Source organism: Phycodurus eques, chromosome 2 (assembly GCF_024500275.1).
Source record: "Phycodurus eques isolate BA_2022a chromosome 2, UOR_Pequ_1.1, whole genome shotgun sequence".
Lineage (NCBI taxonomy): Eukaryota > Metazoa > Chordata > Actinopteri > Syngnathiformes > Syngnathidae > Phycodurus > Phycodurus eques.
Window position 1 is genome coordinate 14,470,872 of NC_084526.1, and position 22,950 is coordinate 14,493,821.

The 22,950-nt window shown below is 42.8% G+C and overlaps 1 protein-coding gene across 1 annotated transcript in view; it reads right to left on the minus strand.

Moving 5' to 3' along the window:
- The window catches only part of myo5aa (myosin VAa), a 76,118-nt gene that overhangs the window by 44,603 nt on the left and 8,565 nt on the right, over nt 1-22,950 (minus strand). Inside the window, 5 exon segments of the mRNA XM_061668384.1 lie at nt 380-523; nt 1,269-1,425; nt 6,588-6,732; nt 8,720-8,891; nt 12,773-12,883. Of these exon segments, the coding sequence (XP_061524368.1) occupies nt 380-523; nt 1,269-1,425; nt 6,588-6,732; nt 8,720-8,891; nt 12,773-12,883 (729 nt within the window).

A 22,950-nucleotide genomic window follows, 5' to 3' on the forward strand; every position in this document is an offset into this window, starting at 1 on the left:
TCAGTATTGCAGAAAATTGAAATAAAATGCAACACCATAGTTTTCCTTTCTACCACAGCATTAAAACCATGTGTCTCATAGGCTTTGTTCACAATGCAGGTCAATTCCGAGTTTTTCCCCCCCAATGTAACATGGATCTGACTTCAGGGTGTACGAAGATAGCTGGGATAGGCTCCAGCACGCCCGTGACCCTAGTGAGGATCAGCGGTACAGAAAATGGATGGATTATTTTTTTTTTTTTAAATATATTATATATATAATATATAATTGCAGTTTTATTTCCAAAGTAATGTAATTATTTTGGGTTTATTTACCATTTTTTCACACAAGGAAGCACAAAAAAGCAAAACATAGCAAACCTGAAGGTTAGTACACTCACCTGGAACACCACTCTGGACTTTTCCAGCAGATATGTCCTCATGTTGGCGCCGATGATTCGGTAGCGGTTGTCAAAGCCAATCTCTATGTACTTCCCAAATCGACTGCTGTTGTCGTTCCGAGTTGTCTTGGCATTGCCAATAGACTGGTGGGGGACAAATATTATTTTCATCATTTTGTGACATGGAATTCAGACAGTTTTGGGGGTAAAATTTATATGCAGACATGCAAACACCAAAGGCATGAAAAAGGTGACCAAAAAACTAAACAAAACATTGTAGGGAGGTATGGGGGGATCCCCCGGGCCCCTGCAGAGAATTGTTTTTTATTTTAACATAAATTGGAAATCTGGAAGATTGGAAAAGTACAGTAAAGGCAAAATAATAAAATTTTCTTCACGCAGAAAAACTGCGGGGTTCGTGGGGGGGAGCATAATGTCGGCGTTAATTACAAAATTACCCGTATATATAATAAAGATTTTATGATAGCAACGGCTTGATTCAATTCCATATGACTGTAAATAAATCCCAGGTCAGTTGTGCTTTACCCTATAGACGTCGTATTGCAGTGTATGTTGTTGCTGAGTGAAGGCCAACATACTGTCTTTCACTGCACATTTAATCTGCCCGCATCAGCCAAATTAATTTAAATACCTCACACAAACATCCAGTGGCCCTCTTGCGTACATACACACATATAGGTTCTATATAATGAAAAATGGTTGAAGTAGTTATAGAGGTTGTGGTGACATCACTGTGACGAAGAAAGCTTTCTATTCATTCCGTAAGCTCCTCTGATTGGTCAGAGCAGGGTGGACAGAAGCAGGGAGCGAATGGGGCAGAAAAAAAAGTAAGCGGAGCATGAGAAAGGCGAGGAAATAAGAGCGTCACCTCCATGATGGGGTTGGAAGCCAACACCTTCTCCTCGACGTTGGCCTCACTGGCCGAGCCGCTGACCGTGGCAAAGTATCTCATGGTGTATTTTGCTGATACCGTCTTTCCTGCTCCAGACTCACCACTCACGATGATGGACTGATTCCTCTCATCCCTGCAAAAAAAAACAACAACATTTTACTCAATGTATTTTTACAGATAAAACCTTTACCAGTAAACTGTGCAAGCATTTCAAAAAGTGTTTTAACATTTTAATGATCATTAATACCAGATTTAACTTAAAGTGCTTTGCTGTGCGCATGGTGCCTTTAAGGTCAAGTGAGAGGGAGCGAGAGAGTGAGTATCACAAACCAGTGCAGCACATTTCTCCCCCACTCACACTTACTCAGCTGAGAGAAAATGCGTTTTTTTATCCATCCATCCATTTTCTGAGCCGCTTCTCCTCACCAGGGTCGCGGGCGTGCTGGAGCCTATTCCAGCTGTCATCGGGCAGGAGGCGGGGTACACCCTGAACTGGTTGCCAGCCAATCGCAGGGCACATACAAACAAACAACCATTCTCACTCACAGTCATACCTACGGGCAATTTAGAGTCTCCAATTAATGCATGTTTTTGGGATGTGGGAGGAAACCGGAGTGCCCGGAGAAAACCCACGCAGGCACGGGGAGAACATGCAAACTCCACACAGGCGGGACCGGGGATTGAACCTGGGTCCTCAGAACTGTGAGGCTGACGCTCTAACCAGTCGGCCACCGTGCCACCCGGTTTTTTTATTTATTTATTTATTTTAACTTCATGGTAAACTGTGACTTTGTAAAACAAAATAACACCACACTTTAGAGTCCCATGACAAGAACATCCTTGCAGAAACATGCTGTTACATTTATGCAACTGTTAATTCCCTTGTACCACCCGTACCTAATATGACTTTCCTACAGCTTACAGTCTTGTTATTATTATTGTTGTTTTTAATTTAGTATAGGAGTGTTTTTCAATCAAGACAGAGTTACGGACAAAAGGCTCCCAAATCCACCCACCTGACCTGAGGCAATGTATTTGATCGTCAATTTTTAATATAGGCTTACAAAAAGATTTAACGAAAGCTTCTTGTCTCTTGAAGCATACAAGTAAGTTTTAATCATTCAATTGTTGAATGGAAACTGTTCAGATGGTAAAACGTCTCGGTACTTAACGTCTATTTGCATATTTGGTGAGAGCATTAGGTCCATAGCCCATTCGGAATTTGTATAAGATTGTAGGAGTACTATAAAAGGTAAAATACCACCAAAAGTATTGTAGGAACCTGGTATTTAGCTGCAAGTTATTAACGAGAATAATCATTCGTTATTGCTTTTGTGCTTAATATGAAAATATAAAGATTAAATAGGAACAATGACATCTAATAAAAAAAAATAACAAGAGTGTCCTGGTCAGCTGCGATTGGCTGGCGACCAGTTCAGGGTGTACCCCGCCTCTCGCCAGAGTCATTGTAAATTCTTCAAATATTTAAAAGATGCAGCTGCTGATTGGTTATACTGTATCTCGTATTGGTTGTTTGTCACATGGATTAAAGTGTCTACTGCAGTTATCATCTAGGACCCTTTTTTGTACTTTGATATAAGGGATGTCATTATAGACGAAACTGGGCCACCTCTGAGACGCTTGCCGTTTTTCATCTAATGCTACCCATTGAACCCTCCCTCCCTCCCTCCCTTCCTCCTCTGAGAAGACAGGATATTCCTTAGAATGCCCCCTCTTTCATGAACACTCTTTCTGACTGCCCTCTGGGTGCAGGAATGTTTCCTTGCCTAACCTAAAATGCTGCTGGAGGGCTGCACAACACACTTGTTGCACTGTTATTTGGAAATGTCACACAAGCAATATGGTCTGTCGAGAGAGTTGTTGTTGGAGGTCTGGTCTATTTATACTGGAACATCAAAATATGAACCCCCGATCGGTCATTTAATTTGAAATTAGTCTCTGAAGTTCCACAAAAACATTTGATTGACGTCTCTGTCATCATAGCGCAATACAATACAGACAAGTCTACATCATTAATAAAAGAATACGAATGGAATGTTTCTTGTCTCTTCTTAAAACTCATTCTCGATTGCATTGGTTTTATTCTATTTTATCATATAATATTTATACACACACATTTTCTTGTATTTTGCCATGTTTGTATTTACTTTTTTATTGTTAAGCACCCTGAAACTTTCTTTCAAAAGGTGCTCTACAAATGAAGTTATGATTATTAATATTATTACATGAGGCGGTCCATATACCTCACTCTGCATGTTTGTCATCACTTTGTCCTCAAAGTTAGCACTGTGGATACAATTCATATTTTTTATGCTTTCGTTATTTACAGAGCAAAAAAAATGATTAAAATACAAAAAAACTGAAAAAGAAGCAAAGCTGCCCCTCCTTGAGCTGCCACCTTATCGTGGTGGAGGGGTTTGTGTGTCCCAATGATCCTAGGAGCTAAGTTGTCTGGGGCTTTATGCCCCTGGCAGGGTCACCCATGGCAAACGGCTCCTAGGCGAAGGACCAGACAAAGCACAGCTCCAAAAACCTCTATGAAGATGAAAAATTCAGGAAGACGTTTTACCTTGCCCTGACGCGGGTCACCGGGACCCCCTCTGGAGCAGGGCCTAGAGGTGGGGCTCGAAGGCGAGTGCCTGGTGGCCGGGCCTGCACCCATGGAGCCCGGCTGGGCACAGTCCGAAAGGGTAACGTGGGTCCCCCTTCCCATGGGCTCACCACCTGTGGGAGGGGCCATAGGGGTCGGGTGCAAGTGCGAGCTGGGCGGTGGCCGAAGGCAGGGACCTTGGTGATCTGATCCCCGGCTACAGAAGCTGGCTCTAGGGACGTGGAATGTCACCCCTCTGGTAGGGAAGGAGCCCGAGCTGGTGTGCGAGGTCGAGAAGTTCCGACTAGATATATTCGGGCTCACCTCCACACACAGTTTTGGCTCTGGTACCAGTCCTCTTGAGAGCGGTTGGACTCTCTTCCACTCTGGAGTTACCCACGGTGAGAGGCGCCGAGCAGGTGTGGATATAGAATATTGCCCCCCGGCTTGGTGCCTGTACATTGGGGTTCACCCCGGTGGACGAGAGTGTAGGCTGCCTCCGCATTCGAGGTGGGGGGACGGGTCCTGACTGTTGTTTGTGCCTATGCACCAAACAATCTGTGGCCGTAAGGTGGTCGTCGTGGCGGCATTCCCCAAACCCGTTGCTGGACACCAACGGTGAGGGATGCCGTCAACTGAAGAAGGAGTTCTATCGGGCTTTTTTGGCCTGTGGGACTCCTGAGGCAGCTGATGGGTACCGGCTGGCCATGCGGAATGCAGCTTTGCCGGTCGGTGAAGTAAAAACTGGTCCACCATCCGGCGTCTCTGGAGGGGGAAGCAGTGCACCTTCAACACTGTGTATAGTGGGGATGGGGCGCTGCTGACCACAACACGGGACGTTAATACTTTGAAGACCTCCTCAATGCCACCAACACGCCTTCCCACGAGGAAGCAGAGTCTGGGGTCTCTGAGGCGCGGTCTCCTATCTCTGGTATTGAGGTCACCGAGGTGGTTAAAAAGCTCCTCGGTGGCAAGGCCCCGGGGTGGATGAGATTCGCCCGGAGTTCCTAAAGGCTCTGGATGTTGGTTGACACTGCCTCTGCAACATCACGTGGACATCGGGGACAGTGCCTCTGGATTGGCAATCTGGGGTGGTAGACCCCCTTTTTAAGAAAGGGGACCGGAGGGTATGTTCCAACTACAGGGGGAATCACACTCCTCAGCCTCCCTTGTAAGGTCTATTCAGGGGTGCTGGAGAGGAGGGTCCGTCGGGAAGTTGAATCTCAGATTCAGGAGGAGCAGTGTGGTTTTCGTCAGTGGACCAGCTCTACACCCTTGGCAGGGTCCTCGAGGGTGCAATGGAGTTCGCCCAACCAGTCTCCATGTGTTTTGTGGACTTGGAGAAGGCGTTCGACCGTGTCCCTCGGGGGGTCCTGTGGGGGATGCTTCGGGTGTATGGGGTACCGAACTCCCTGATACGGGCTGTTCGGTCCCTGTATTACCGGTGTAAGAGTTTGGTCCGCATAGCCGGCAGTAAGTCGGACTCGTTTCCGGTGAGGGTTGGACTCCGCCAAGGCTGCCCTTTGTCACTGATTCTGTTCATAACTTTTATGGAGAGAAATTCAAGGCGCAGCCGAGGCGAAGAGGGGGTCTGATTTGGTGGCCTCAGAATTACATCTCTCCTTTTTGCAGATGATGTGGTTCTGTTGGCTTCATCAAGCCGTGATCTCCAACTCTCACTGGAGCGGTTCGCAGCAGTGTGAAGCGGCTGGGATGAGAATCAGCACCTCCAAATCTCAGACCATGGTCCTCAGTCGGAAAAGGGTGGCATTCCCTCTCCAGGTCGAGGATGAGATCCTACCCCAAGTGGAGGAGTTCAAGTATCTTGGGGTCTTGTTCACGAGTGAGGGAAGAATGGAACGAGAGCTCGACTCAACGGATCGGTGCAGCATCTGCAGTGATGCAGACTTTGTATCGGTCCGTTGTGGTAAAGAAGGAGCTAAGCCAAAAAGCAAAGCTCTCAATTTACCGGTCGATCAACGTTCTTACCCTCACCTGTGGTCACAAGCTTTGGGTCATGACCGAAAGAACAAGATTCCGGATACAAGCGCCCGAAATGAGTTTCCTCCGCAGGGTGTCCGGGCTCTCCCTTAGAGATAGGGTGAGAAGCTCAGAGTAGAGCCGCTGCTCCTCTACACTGAGAGGAGCCAGATGAGGTGGCCGGGGCATCTGATTCCGATACCTCCCGGACACCTCCCTGGTGAGGTGTTCTGGGCACGTCCCACCGGGAGGAGACCCAGGGGACGACCCAGGACACGCTGGAGAGCCTACATCTCTCGGCTGGCCTGTGAACGCCTCTGGATCCCCCCGGAAGAGCGGGATGAAGTGGCTGGGGAGAGGGAAGTCTGGGGTCCCTGCTAAAGCTACTGCCCCCGCGACCCGACCTCGGATAAGCGGTAGAAAATGGATGGATGGATGGAATGGATGGCTGTATGGACAAAAAAACTGCAGCTTGGAATGGATTGTGTTCAGCTCTACTGCATACACGATAAGTGATATTGGCACCAGCTGGCAGTAATGTGAGGAGGTAACACCCAGTTTAGATCAGGGACCAACTCCATATGATGAGTGATTTAAAGAGCTAGAGTGAGACCACCATGGCTACTTTCAGGCCTGTACTTGATCTACAAATACCAAAGAGCAACAAAGAAGCTACAATCAGTAAGGATCACACACATACAAACCTAGCCATCTGTTTGTAAGCCTCCTCTGCCACAGCGAAGATGTGTGGGTCCATGTCTCCCATGTTCTGACCGCTGTACGCATTGATAATGTCTGTCCCGTAGATGGGCAGCGTCTCGTACGGGTTGATGGCCACCAAAACAATCCCTGGAACACACATGGAACATATGATTAGGGTTGCATACGGATGGACAACTTTAGTTGAATGTCCATGGGGATTAAAGATGGGAATTTTGGAAATACAGTTCATTCATTACATACATTAGCGAATTTTATTTTGGAACTTATCCTCTTGTTATTCCCTGAAAAATTCACCTCCTGGCTGGTTTTTGCCCTCAGGCCAAAGCAATAAAAGTACTACTTTGGCCCCATCTTTTGGCATCGTGGTGCCAAGGACCTAAGAAGCTTCAAAAGTAGTTCTTTGCTGCCATTTTGTAGTATCTTGGTGCCAAGAATTATGTTGAAGTCAGGTGAGGCGTTTAATTCAGACAAAAGCAGTGCTTGGGCAACATCTTGTGGGATTTGTGTGCACTGCAGACCGCTCTCCATGCCCACAATTTGGCTTGCAACACAAAGCAAAAATCAACAGCTCATAATAAAGTAGAGGCACTCAGTCAAGGTACCACTATGCTTGAATGAAATCTGGCTGTTTTAGTCAGGGACATGCTAAAATATATTTTCCCCAAATACAGTGGATATAACCAGGTTTTTAAGATTCAAAAATGAGACCGAGCTAAATCCTTTCAAAACTTTTTCCACCATTATGCACAGACCTGCCACCATTTCAAGTGCCTCTTATGAACCCCAAATAAGGCTTTGCTGTTTTAGTGGGCTTTTCCTGACATTTTTGGAGTTCCACCTAACATCTTACAGCACAAGCCATCCACAGAGAGATTCATCAGTATCAGTGAGATCACATTGTTCCACTCTATCAAATCAAGAAAAGGCTACAAAATAATTTCCAAGGCTGTACAGGTTAAAGGTCACATTAATGGAGGGAATGTTTTGAAATGATTTCTCTTGGTCTCGTTCTTTTATGTCACAAAAAACTGGCATTTGAACAGGGGTGTGTAGACTTTTTATATCCACAATAGTGTTGCACAATTCATCCAATTTTAATCGTGATCGCGATTTTGGCTGCCATGATTAAATGAGCCTGATAGTCTGCGATTTTTTACATTCAAAATGTACTAACACAAACAAGGAAGACGAGAATAGAAATGAACTGTCTCTTCACCAGGATATGAAAGGCATAGTTGTTGACTACCAAACTATATCCCACTAAGCATTCTCCAAATGTTTATGAGACCGCATTCCCTCATATGTTGACCGGGGGCGATTATGTACTCAACTGCAGACTGTACTGTAACATCCTGTATATTACTAATAATATTACTGTTGCAAGTGAAACTACAGGAAGTTGTGAGATCTTGTTTTAATACTCTACTGGGAACAGGCAGTTAAGACTCCTCCCTTTAATCTGAGATACTGATTATGGTATGTGCTGCTGTTTTAGTTGGGTATGTGACTAGTGTGTATGAACTGAGGTAATTATATTATTTTTCCCTGAGTGGAAAGGAGGTGTCTGCGCTGAGGCGCTTAAGCCGATATACTGTATGCGCAACCTACTGCCGCATTCGCCAAAACGAGTAAGAGCACTCCTGTCTCGGGTGATTGACGAAGGGGTCTGTGACATTGCACCCGTGGGAACTTTAAATGTCTTCTTTTTTTTTTTTTTAAACAAAATTAGTCACCAGAGGGCCACCAATAATGACAATAGTCAATGTTTAGGCTTCGTTGGTGTTTGCATGCATCATATTTGTATAAATAATGATATACATGTATTTACTTTTGTCCGAAGACACCAGCCATGAGGAAAACTAATTTTCGCAAGTTCAGCTCCAAACAATCATGTAATCAAACCATAGTCATGCTTGTTAGCGTGGCTTCATCATGCCTGTTAGTGTAGCTTAGACGGGAAGTCAGCTATCCAGTTTTCTGCGGTGGTCACGTGATGTTCCGCATATAGCGGACGGTATCAAGTAGACAAGTTATGTACCATTACAATACTATAATTTACACACAATTTATCATGTTTCGCACTGCAAACACAAAACGCACAGTGCCTTCTTACCGCAATAAGTATATATGAGCTTGGAGTCGATGAAGCGGACTTTAAGGTTGTGCAGCACCGCCGGCTCATGGAGGTAGCTGAGTGCCGTGAGGTCATTCTCGCCCACCAGGATGTCAGGGTTTCGCAGGTAGGGCAGATTCTTGGTCTTGGGGTCCAGCTTGTGCTCGAGGTTCTGAGGGTGGGAAATAAAGTGATGTGCCATTCAAGACAATGCACTAAAAGACACATTGGAATGGACTGTTTCCACTTAGCTCCAGTGTAGTATGTACTAGAAGGCATGCAACATTATTAAAGGGGCCATATTATGGAAAATTTACTTTTTAACTGCTTTTATACAAACAGTTGTGTCTTTGGAATTCCTCCCTAGCCAAGTGTGAAACTCCACAACCAACTAGATATATTAGTTCAGGCCAGCACGGTGGAACGAATGGTTAGCACATCTGCCTCACAGTTCTGGGGACCGGGGTTCGAATCCCATCCCCGCCTGTGTGGAGTTTGCATGTTCTCCCCATGCCTGGGTGGGTATTCTCCGGGCAGTCAGGTTTCTTCCCACATCCCAAAACACATGCAATGTAGGTTGATTGAGGACTCTATATTGCCCGTAGGTGTGAATGTGAGCACGGATGGTTGTTTGTTTCTGTGTGCCCTGCGATTGGCTGGCGACCACTTCAGGGTGTACCCCGCCTCCCGCCTGAAATTAGCTGGGATAGGCTCCAGCAGCCCACGACCGTAGTGAAGATAAGCAGTAAAGAAAATGGATGGATGGATAGTTAGTTTAGTTTAGTTTTCTGCCCATTTCTGAAAATGTATCTCTGAGCGAGCCGTTCTGAACTTCTGCCCTGTTGTTTTGCAACAACAGCATGGCTAATTTTCTCCTCCCATGACTTGGCAGCTAGGCTGGGTAAAGATCCAGCCATCCATCGATGCATCAAATTTCCATGCCGCTTATCCTCACGAGGGTCGCAGGCGTGCTGGAGCCTATCACAGCTGTCTTTGGACGAGAGGCGGGGGTACAACCTGAACTGGTCGCCAGCCAATCGCAGGGCACATATAAACAAACAACCATTTGCACTCACATTCACACCTATGGGCAATTTGAAATTGTCAATTAAACTACCATGCATGTTTTGGGGATGTGGGAGGAAACCGGAATTCCCGGAGAAAACCCACGCAGGCACGGGGAGAACATGCAAACTCCACACAGGCGAGGCCGGATTTGAACCGGAGTCCTCAGAACTGAGAGGCAGATGTGCTCGGTAAACATCCTTTATTTTAAAATGACGGTCGTATTACACTGAAGCATTATCAGGTCAAAGGCAAAAGGTAAGCAGAGCTGCAATGACCTTCTGGTCAGCGGCACATACTCAAATGTTCGGCAAAGTTGTCAATGTTGGGCCTGGGCGTATTTTGTGTTCATTGGTCGACTCTGGGTCGTATTAGAAAAAGTAGCTAAACTCCGAGTCCCTAGCTCTCTCCAGTCCTCATTGGCCTCGTTGAACAAGGGGCACATGAGAAGTGAGATAGAACCAACCCATCAAATATGCGTAGTTTAAATTGGAGTTAAGAGCTTAAAAATGTAAATTTAAATTATTTATCGTGTATTTTGACAGAAGAATGCCAGAGACCTTTTATTCAGAAACCTGAGAACTGAAAACAAACGTCTCCTTTAAGATTCCTGCTTCATTTACTGTTATCAAAATTATTCCACCACCATTGTAAAATGTACGAATAACAAATCACCACTTATAGCATCGTGTTGACTAAGCTATTTGTTGGTTCACTCCAACTGTTGCAAATATACGTAACACACAGTGAAGGATGAATAATTTAGAGCGACTAGACTTTTGAAAAGGTGGAAAAATAAATTATTACAGAATTTTAAAGCGAACTGCATTGTCATGACTGGTGAGGCAACAACAACCAAAACCTATTATATAGCTGCATATAGCATATAAAGACACTACTGTTAAAACATAAAAACATTTGAACAGGATAAAAATAAAACCATCACAGTAATTTAATATTTTTTTATCGCTTAACTTTGTTGACAAACTAATGAAAATAACAAACAAGGGTTATACAAGAGGCTTTAGGTGAGTTTAAGGCTTCTTTGATACACACACAGACTAAGCGCACTACCTTACCTATTTGCGCTCCTCTATATTCCCTTTGTTTATATTCCCTGTTTATATTGTCTATATTCCCTACAACTTCATTCGACGCTGATCTATAAGAGGATCCATCTCATATACTCACCCGTGTCTTCAATGGGAGAAACATTTTCAATAAAGTGTTCCTCAAACACTGCAGCAAATGGAGTAAGGAAGGAAAAGCTAGGGGCTAAGTCAACATGTCTGACTGGATGTGTGGGTAGCCGCCGTCAATAAGACGTCACACTGAACCACTGAATCTATTCCTAATGCATTTGACGCAGGCCAGTGTATCTTATCCGAAATATGTCATGAGATGCGCACTTCATGATTTGGCAAAAGTACCCCGGATCAGCTATGTTTTTGTTTACAGTGGCACTGCTGCAAATTGCATTTCGCCAGGCACGCTTCAACCTCAAACATTACATTTGGAAAAATTCCATGAAACATTTTCTGCCTTCTGATGCTCGTTCAACTGCGACCTCATTAAGCATGTCATTTTGTGTTGCGACAAAAGCTTTTTGTAAGTTCACATCAACACATTCGTCTCTCGGCCTTGCTATATACAGTGTGCAGTGACAGTGAATGCCTAATTACAGCACAGAGACTGAGCAAACCAAGTGAAACAAAATCCGCTATTTTACAGTGCTCGCTTGAGCCAAGAGGAACCTGAAAAGGCGATTTGTTTGGATTTTGAAACATTTTTACAGTAGGAATTATCAGTGGGACTTGGGTACCTGGGACCTAAGCCACCTCTTAACACCATCACTATCACATCACATCACAATAGTACACAAAAATGAAATATAACAGCATGCAACTGCTACCTAATAATATCCCCAAAACCTCAAATGTGGAAATAAAATTCATAATACTCACCAGAGATGCTGATTATTTAATGTATTAATCTGTGCATAATGCAACAAATGTGTTTTGCAAGTCAAACTTGGCTTCCTCTAGCCGACCATCCAATCAGAGGATGGAAAAATGCTACAAAGTTATTTAAAAGGCCGTTCCACACAGCACTTATTAGCACAGCACAGTGCGCCATCAACCAACCATTCATTGTAAATGTGCTGCCGTGCTGCGGCAGCACATTTTTGCGAAATTTTTCAATTTCACAAATTGAAAAATTTTCAATTCGGGCAGCAGTGTGCTGTGACGACAGGGGTTCGACAATGAAAACAACATGGTGGAAAAAAAAATGGCGAAATCAATAATTAATGTGGTGTCCCAGTGTCTCAAGATCTGGGACACAAGACAGGTGGTGTACAGTGATGTAGTAAAAAAGACACCGCAATGGAGGGAGTTCTCCACTGTTCTGGATGTACCAGGTTGGTTGAACGTTGTAGAAACGATTTTAGGATTTTGATTTTAGCCACACATACTTGTAAACTTGTGTCTCCCCCTCATTATAAGAAATGTCAGGGTTTTCTACCGTGGCCTGGTAGTGCAAAACAATACAACAAATTGTGAAGCACTTTTACATTTCAGAAAACACATTAACAAAAGCAGAAACACTTTTATAAAAGACGAAACAAATTACAATTGAGACAAGATAAGAAGATAATAGCCATAAAAACTGTTTTCAAATTAGGACACCAAGGTGCTCAACTATCCTTGCAATTGAGGGAACGACATGGCTATTAGCACACATGCATCACCAGCAGTAGTTTTTTGGAGATAAGAGTAAGAGAGAGTAAGAATGCTGGTGGTGGTTTTGAGGAATGAAATTTGCTGCTGCACATTTAAATTGCTCCCAGAGGACATCTTTGTAAACCTCATGTATGCTTCGTGAGCTAATAGCAAAACTAATAATGCTAATGAGACTGATATGTCTTAGAGGCACGAAGATGAACAAAAGAGCTGAAGAGGGGTAGCAGGAAGAAGTAGTGCTGCTCACCGCTCCATCCTCAAGCATGAGCTGCAGGGAGGCGTCGCCATTTTTGTAGTCCTTAGTTAGCTCGGCTGACTTCCACACCTCCTCGACGTCAGGGATCCACACCCGAGCACACTGTAAAAACAAAAACAAGGAAAAAAACTTCAAGCTAGAGAGATGGTCTCGCGCTCACCATGACCCTGTTAGGAAACTGATGTTGCACGTTCCCACAATTAAAGGGTCGTATTACAGAAAGTTGACTTTTTAATAGCTTGCATACAAATAGTTGGCTCTCTGGAGTCACTGTGTACCCATCAAGTGTGAAATTAAGCAGCCCAATACATCTTCATTAATGTGCCTATTTCTGAAAATGTGCGTGAAGGAGCTGTTCTGCCATGTTATGTAACAATGGGGATAATATTTATTCATCTATTTATTTATTTAACCTGTCCTGTTCAGCTGCATGCAGACTGGTGGATCTGTATGCCGTTTGTGCGGCAACAGTTTTGCTGTGTGCCAGTGGAGTTTGAAATACTCCGTCTGTTTAATTTATCTATTATTTTTGTTAATTATTCTGATGTTTATTGAAAATGCAACCGGATAGAAAAGGCTTGTAGGAGATAGACAGAGGGACAGAAAAGACACGAGGAATGGGGGTGCAAACCTCAGCAGAACAATAGTTTGTCTAGATATTTGACGACAAGTAACTTTACCAAAGTGAAATCGCATTCTTTTATGTGGATGTGTGAATGTATGTAGTGCAATAAAAGTCAGCGGGGCAAAGTCATGGCGGGCCAGAAAGCACGCCGGAGTGCCGGAACACCTGGCCGGGTGTCCTCCCAGCCTGACACTGCCCTCCCCTCCACTGACAGGTGTATGATGCATTAAAGCTGGAGGACTGGCGACCTGTTTTAATTCTGAAAAAATATCGGTCTCTTTTTAATTTAGTGACCTTTACTTTTAACCATTCCCACACAGTTTCCTCACCCATGACATGATCAGCTAGGCTGGATGAAAATCCAGAGCCACTTTCAAGCTAGTCTGGCCACCAGATCACACTATGCGAAACATGGTCATGGAGAAACCCCCACATTCCCCAATGCTCTTGCTATCATGTCAAAGCCACAGGGTAAGCAGAGCTGCATTGAGTCTAATTGGAGACGCATCTTAGCATTAGCGTATTAGCATTCATTTGATTGTGCGGTGAAATTGTGAACTTGGTGGGGGCGTATTTGTGTTTGGTCATGTGCCACATACAGACAGTGCAGTGCATGAATTGCTGCCTGCCCAAGTTAAAATGCTTTCATTGTTTATGGACATCTGCTTTTATCCAAACTCTGGACTCCGTTTCTGCAGGTAAAACCATTGTGTCGGCCCTCAAAATTTCCTAATTCCAGCAAAACAAGAAATAGAGTGTGTAAAATATACTAGAATTTGTGATCCTTTAGGTAATTTAACGAAAACATGTTAAAGGCATGTTATTAGGGGACCAGGGATAGAATCGAGAATCGAGAACCAACTGGAACCAGTACTAACATTTCGGTTCGCCCGGAATCGTTCAAACTGTTTCAATGCCTTCGGGGTCGGTGACCCGAAGAAGTGGCGAAAACCAACGAAGAGGTGGCAGAAGACGTACTTGTGCCCAACAGAGGCAGCGCACAAAAGTGTGTCTTAACTTAGTCTAAATGAACGACCAGTCGCCTCAGTACGACACTTGGAATAAGATTATATAGCTCCGAGCCTCAGCCTACTCTGCACGGACCTTTAGTGAAGTCAACTCTCAGTCACTTGGGTGAGTGAAACAATAAAATACGTCTATGCCAAAATTAAGACAGCTAACAAGGGCAACGGTTGGTTGCATTTTTGTATTGATGGTTACTCGCGTTTACTTTCATCTTCAAAATATCAGCACAAATCAGCAAAATAATACAATTTATACTGCATCTGAACCCACCCAGGAAAAACTTTCAATCAGGTTTCCGAACTCATCACAGTACAGAATCTGCTCTTATCAAAGTGCTAAATGATATAAGTTGAATACTGACTCGGGACAGGTGTCAATTCTGGTCTTGTTGGACCTCAGTGCGGCTTTTGATACGGTAGCTCATAATATACTGCGAAACAGGTTGGAAACGTGAGTCGGACTAAATGGAACAGTCCTGAACTGGTTCAGATCCTACCTGGAGGAAAGGAGTTATTTTGTAACCATTGAAAGTGTTCAATCTCATCGAATGACCCATGGGGTCCCTCAAGGGTCAGTTCTTGGACCCCTCCCTGTTCAGCCTGTATATGTTACCCTTGGGTCAAATTCTTCAGAACTTTAATTTTGTCTATCATAGCTATGCGGATGACACACAGTTATATCAAACAGTGTCTCCAGATGACTACAATTAGTTCAATTATCTAAAACAGATTAAAAAATAAATAAAAAATAAATGTCTTCAATTAAACCACAACAAAACTGAGATAATTGTTTTTGGCATTAAAGAAAAAAGTATTGCTGTTACTAAATACCTGGAGTTAAACCAAAGACCATGTCCGAAACCTTGGTGTTCTCATAGATTCCGACCTGACTTTCAACAGTCATATCAAAGCAATTACTAAAACTGCCTTCTACCATCTGAAGAACATTTCAAGAGTGAAGGCTTGCATATGTCAAGCAGACCAGGAGAAGGTCAACCATGCTTTTATCTCAAGTAGACTAGACTATTGTAATGGTCTTCTCCCAAAAAGAGCATTAAACAGCTGCAGCTCATTCAGAAAGCTGCAGCTCGGGTTCTGACGAGAACAAAGAGGTCATATTACTCCAAGTCTAAAGTCTTTACACTGGCTTCCAGTCAGCTTTAAAATAGATTTTAAAGTTCTGCTATTGGTCTATAAATCACTAAATGGTTTAGGTCCTGAATAGAAATGGTAATGGAATACAAACCCAGTAGGGCTTTGAGATTGACAGACTCAGGTCAAATAGTGGAGCACAGTGTCCAAAGCAAACATGGTGAAGCAGCATTTAGCTATTATGCTGCACACAAATGGAATAAGTTGTCAACAGAAGTGTGAATGTTTTTAAGTCCAGGTTAAAAACTCTTCTTTTTTTCTCATGCTTTTTAGAGTATTTCCACTTTTAAATTATATTTCTTGCACTGTGCGTTGTTTTATTTGTACTTTCCCCCCCCCCCCCCCTCTTTGTTTTAAATGTTTATAAGCTGTTTTTTTCTTTGTTTGTAAATGCCTTGTATCATGTAAAGCACATTGGGTTACCTTGTGTATGAAATGCGCTATATAAATAAATTTGCTTCGCTTCAAACCAAATTAAGAGCTGGTGCATACCCTTTAAAATAAAAGGCTACCAGCTTAAAACAGGAAATCAAGTTAAAACTTGCACATATAAACCATTTGACGTGAAAAAGCAGTCTCAAATAACGATTTTAACAATGCTATATTTAACTTAGCTGAAACAATAACGAATAAATATTAAGTCAATTGGGTTAGTTCCACACACATTGCCTTTTAGTTCATAGGGTTGATTATTGATACTGGTCATGAAGAACCCAGAGTCAAATGTTCATTTTCGTCTATGCTGCGGGCTGCTAAGAAAATGGATGTTCATAATTTGGACACCCTTTATTTAAACCATGCAAACATTTTTAACCCAGCCTCCTAAAAGAATCGGAATCAAGAATCGTTTGGAACCGGAATCCAAATAAGGAACCGGGATCGGGACCAGAATCGCTCAAATTCAAACGATGCCCAACCCTAACCAGGGAACTTTTAAATTGTATAAAAAATGCAAAATATACCTTTTTCCTTGAACACCACTGACCTGCTGAATTGAACAACTGAATCAAACCCAGATCCCAAAACCGCCCCCACAAGCTTGCGTGTTACACCTTAGGCATGATGACTGCATCACTTTTATCCACCTCTCTCAAGCAGGATCATCAGACTACAAAAAGAGAAGATATCAAAATAACTGATGGCACCCCTTGCGTTGGCGATTCCATCTGCAATGGGCATGGTACTTAATAGCATGTAACTAGATAGAGTGGGAATGCTAGTCATCACATGCCCAGAGGGAAAAAAATCCAAATGTCCTTCACTTTTAGCCTTTGTTCATTGTATTTATATGTACTTTGATTTTGGGCTAGGCATCCATCCATCCATTTTCTGAGCCGCTTCTCCTCACTAGGGTCGCGGGCGTGCTGAAGCCTATCCCAGCTGTCATCGGGCAGGAGGCGGGGTACACCCTGAACTGGTTGCCGGCCAATCGCTGGGCACATAGAAACAAACAACCATTCGCACTCACAGTCATGCTTATGGGCAATTTAGAGTCTCCAATTAATGCATGTTTTTGGGATGTGGGAGGAAACCGGAGTGCCCGGAGAAAACCCACGCAGGCAATTAATTGAAATGTAATAGTGATTTCGATTTTGGCTTCACTCAATCATGAAAACATGATAATTAAAGAAAATGATTCATGTGCCAAACGACGCAGCGTATGTATGCGAGTTCCTGTGTTGCTTCCAGTACCAAGCGTGTGACATCAGGGTTTACGCTTTACTTGGACGGCCTACCAAAGTATATTAACAGCTGCCCAAGAAGATCAAACCAGAGTCCCCCCCATCCCCCAAAAAATACAAAAGAAAAAAAAAATTACATTAAAAATTAAAAACATGCGCGCTCATACCAGGGCGCACATGCACCCAAATTTTCATCGGTGGGCTTAAAAAAATTAGAGGTCGCACTGGAGCCACATTAGTTAAGAGGGAGTGTTTTGTTGGTGAAGATTTTTAAGATTCGTAATAGGCTGGTTAACTTGACAGCTAATGTCAAAATGTTACTTGAAACGGCAGCATGATGAAGGTGGTTAGCACATCTCCCTTACAGTCAAGAGGTTCTGGGTTCGAATCTCTGAGTTTTTCAAGTTCTACCCATGATTGGGTGGGTTTTATATGCCTTTTGATTGGCTGCAGATGACGTTCGTTTGAATTTGAGCAATTCCGGTCCGGATTCCGGGTCCAAACGATTCTCGATTCCGATTCTTTTAGGGGGCTGGCCAATAATTTTAACAAATTTAAGACACACTTTTTTTGCCGCCACCGTTGGGCACAAGCACGTCTTAATGCGTGTTCTTCTTTGTTGGTTTTCGGCACTTTCGTCTTCAGGGTGGGCGGACTGTTGGCATCGAAACTGGGAACTGACATTTTTAAATTTGAATGATCCCGGGAGAAGCGGAACGATCTGGTTCCAATAGGTTCTCAATTCTCGATGCGCAACCCTACTGCAGACTAGTATAGGGTGTACCATGAGGACAAATATAGAAAATGAATGGATATTAGTTAAAACATTGCCTGTCCACTCAATAAAGGCTTTATGACAGCAACTGTTTGCACTCTGGAACGGAGTACAGTAATCCCCCGTATATTTGCGGTTCACATATTCATCTCCTCACATCTTTTCTGTGGAACCTATCCGCAGCTATTCCCAAAAATTCACCTACTTATGGTTTTATAGCTCTTTTTGAAAGGCCATAAAGTGCCACAAAACGCCCAGTCTAATAGGAAAGCGGTACCTTGTGTCAAGGAACTATGTTGAACTGTGAGGCAAGATTTGTATGTCAGGGAGGAACTAAGTTTAGCCTGGGTTGTTAGCAGAAGAAGAGTCTTCACCACATGTGCATGTAGACTTCAGGTGCATTTTATTGAAATGTAAGTTATTATTTTTTAAGGGCAAAGTAAGACAAGTATGAAATAAACTGTTTTGGAATTATAGTTTGTGGTAGATTTACCATGTAAACTGTTAATGTAGGCACTTATGAACATTTTGGGGGGCATCAATTACTCACGGTTTTTCGCTGTTCATGGCAGGGCTTGGTTCCTACCTCCCGTGAATACAGGAACATGGGATTACTGTATTCCAAATATAATTTATCGCAATAGGAAATGTTTTGACATAATGGAAGTAGCACTGTATTTGACAGACTGACCTCAGAGAAAGTGGAAGAAACAACAGTCGGACGTTTGTGCGAACAAACTGTTGAGGCAACCCAGAACTCAGATTGAGCACTTGTGGATTGTGCGCAGCCACACAATTGTCTCTCTCTTTAGCACACAGACAGACAGACACACACACACTTGACTATAAAAAAAGGCCTCATGAAGCCTAGACTGGAGGTAATCATCTGATCACAGACCGTGGAAAAACAGCAATGAATGCTTCTAGTCACATGGCGGCGGAATCTGACTTGCACATGAAATTGTATGGGTGCGGATACATTCGCTGTCTTCCTTGTAATGATATAAGCACCATCACCAGAACCACATTGTGACCTTAACAACTGTGTGTATCTGTGTGGTATTTGACATTAAATAAGCGAGGCGGGAAGGAATGAGGACTTTAAAGAGGTTTCGCGGGAAAGAAATCTAGCAAGTTTTATCCACTTAATCTGTCTTTTACAAAGATTTTGTTTGGTGTAAAATCACTTGATTGCTGGATTTTTAATCTCACATTGCCTTGAAAACATGAAATTGAATGTGTCGCTCCAAATGTGAGGGGTACTACTGACATTGCAATTGCTGCTGTCAATGTTGCTATGCACATTGTCAAAACTAAAAGACTTTGCTCTCTCACAAAGTTAGGTGAGTATATTTGTCCTCGATACAGAATATCATGACAGTGAATTTTAAAAGGAAAAAAATCTAAATGTTAAAATGCAGACTTTCATCTTTAAGAGGTTTCACACAAATATGGCATTTGCAATTAAAGAGTTACAGCCATGTTATAAAGCATATATGTATATGGGCATAATTTAAGAGCAGGAAAACTATTGGAATATTGTTCAATGGCCATGATTTTTGAGTCAAGAGCAATCTTTTCAATTGGGTAAATCAATAGGAGCAGCAGTATGGACAGGTTTTCTCTGGGTACTCCCACTTCCTCCCACAAAAGCATGCATATTAGGTTCATTGAAGACTAAATTTAAATGTTCCATAGGTGTGAATGTGAGTGTGAATTTGTGAATCCATTGTGGTGGTGGTAAGAGCATAATCATAAAAACTCTGCACTGCATTTATTTAGGGCAATCAGAGCTGCCACTGTCCAAATACTATGCTGTGTATCCACAAATCAGGATTTAAAGTCACTAAAACCTTTCTGTGTGATAATCTGCACACGAGAGAATTTTCCCTCTGGTCAGATTAATTTGCTTGCACCAGAGTCGAGGAATGAATGCATGCTACAATGCCGCTCGTCTGTCGATTTCGCTGGGTCTTCGGTTTAGTTACGTAAAACGCCGATTCCGATCCCATGCTGTATGGACAGAGAGGTCTTATTGTGGACCCGCACGACAAGAGGGAGACTTTTAATTGGATCTGCTGCTTCACTACTAATCATCTGAATCATGACATCATGGTCACGCCAACGACTGAGTGTCATCTGCGTGACTGGTTTAGTAGTAGGACGCCGAATACTTGTCACATGACAAGTAAATGTAATCAAAATAGAAATAACAATGTTCAAATCCAGTAAGGTTCCTGCAGTGGTGTCATTTGAAGAAGAAAAAAAATACATCTGTGCAAAATTCTCCCCTTTGTGTTGGTTATGTACTAAGATTAACCAGGACCTCGTGTCAGATCGTCAGTACTCAGTATCGGTATCAGTGAGTCCTCAAAAGTCAATACTCGTAGTCGTAGTGGTCATCGAATCAGTCCTGTGTTCTTCCATCACAGTCTGGTTTGGTGATGCTACAAAAAAGGACAAACTCCTACTGCAACGGACAATCAAAACTGCTGAAAGGATTGTCGGTACCCTCCTACCCACCATTGAGGACTTGCACGCTGCCAGAAGTAAGACAAGGGCGTGCAAAATCCTCTCGGACCCTCCGCATCCCAGTCACCAGCTCTTCCAGCTCCTTCCCTCAGGTAGGCGCTACCGATCAATGCAAACGAGAACTAGTAGACATTCCAACAGCTTCTTCCCTCTTGCGATCAACTTCTTAAACACCTGACCTACAATTCCATTACAACATGCTGGCAATTTTTTTACGAGTTCCAATTATGTACAAGTTCCAATTATGTACTACTCGTGCACTCACTGTAGTTGTCTCGCCATGCTGCACTATTTGCATATACTGGCCACTCATGCCAGAGTAGCATCTGCTCCATTTGCACACTGATTGAGGAGTATCTGCAACATTTACACAATCAACATTGTCCCAGATTATCGCACTACTTTAAACCGCATACACTCCTTGAAGTCTCAGCACCCTTTGCACAATGGTCATTGCACCAGACTATTGCAATATTAGTCATTCGAACTGCTCTAAGTGCTAGAGGACTCTGCATCTTTTTGCACAATTGTCAAAATAAAAAAATGTACCGGCATTACCAGATAACTAGCAACCCTTTACTGCTCAGTGACTGTTTTTTTTTTGTCAATGTCTTTCTGTCTCCAAAGTGTTCTGTAAATTGACTGTCTGTTGTCGTACTAGAGCAGCTCCAACTACCGGAGACAAATTCCTTGTGTTTTTTGGACAAACTTGGAAAATAAAGATGATTCTGATTCTGATTCTGGTATCAGTCTGAAAAGAAAGTGGTATCGAACATCCCTAGATGATAGATGCATATACCTACACAGATATGCTATTATTTCCCAATAAGACTACCTTGACCGTTTACATGAAAACAGTAAAACTTTGAAACACATTTTCAAAAGTTTGCATTTCAGTGTCCAGATTGTTGGAAACAAATGACACGACACATTTAAAAAAAAAAATCTTTTTAGAGCTTCTGTAAATGGCCCCTTAGGTGGTATTTATCAGAGGTGTGGATTTGAGTCACATGAGTTCGACTCAAGTAAAGAATTTGATGACTATAGACTCAACAATATGTTAAAAGACTTACAACTCGATTTGGACTTGAACAGCAATGACTCGTGACTTCACTTGGACCCATTGACTTGAAAAGACTACTTTGACCAAAGCACTGAGAAACCAACACTTTGTAGCTTTCTCTTTCTATAGCTATATGTGCAACTCACTGTTTTACTCCAGGAAAATATGGTATGTAAAAATGTTGGAAGTCTTAATGATTATTTATTAGGGTAGGTGTCCCATACCATCACTGCTAATGTGTAGTTGGCTTTTATCTTTTAACAGTTAATGCCCTATTGGGCACGCTCTGAATTGAACGAGGGGTCATTCTTTCACACATTACCTAAAGTAATGCTTTTATTAAAACAAACAAACAACATAAATTAAGAATAATTGTGACAGCTAAATAAAGAACCATTGTTAACATACACAGAAACAACGACATTTAATGTAACAAAAAAAATAAAAAAAATAATAAAAAATCCACATTTAATGTGGGAATCACGTGGCTGGACGTCACATATGCTTCTTTTCATTAGCATTAGCAGCTATCTTTGTGAGCGATCACGCAAATAGTTACACGGCGGTGTGCTGTCTGGCTTCCTGCTCTCAAGAATCTCTTGTACTCTCTTTTTTTATTCACTTTATTTATCAATCGATCAATCGAACATGTCTCAACCTGGTACTTGACTCGGGACTTGAGGGCAAAGACTTACTTGTGACTTGCAAAGCACCTCTGGTATTTACATATACAGTTAGGCCCAGAAATATTTCGACAGTGACACAATCTTCATGAGTTGGGCTCTGCATGCTACCAAATTGGATTCGAAATGAAACAACTACAAGTGAAATTAAGTACAGACTTTAAGGTTTAATTCAAGGGGTTCAACGTAGGAAATGTAGCTATTTTTATACAAACTCTCCTCATTTCGAGGGCTCAAAAGTAATTGGACAAATAAACATAACCCTAAGTAAAATGTTACTTTTCAACATTGTGTTGCGAATCCTCTGCAGGCAATGACTGCCTGAAGTCGGGTACACATGGACATCACCAAACGCTGGGTTTCCTCCTGTGTGATGCTTTTCCAGGCCTTTACTGCAGCTGTCGTTAGTTGTTGCTTGCTTGTGGGTCTTTCTGCCTGACGTTTTGTCTTGAGCAAGTGGAATGCATGCTCGATTGGGTTGAGATCTGGTGATTGACTCGGCCATTGCAGAATATTACACTTTGCTTTAAAAAATTATCCTGGGCTGCTTTTGCTGTATGTTTTGGATCATTGTCCATCTGTACTGTGAAGCGCCGTCCAATCAATTTTGCTGCATTTGGATGAATCTGAGC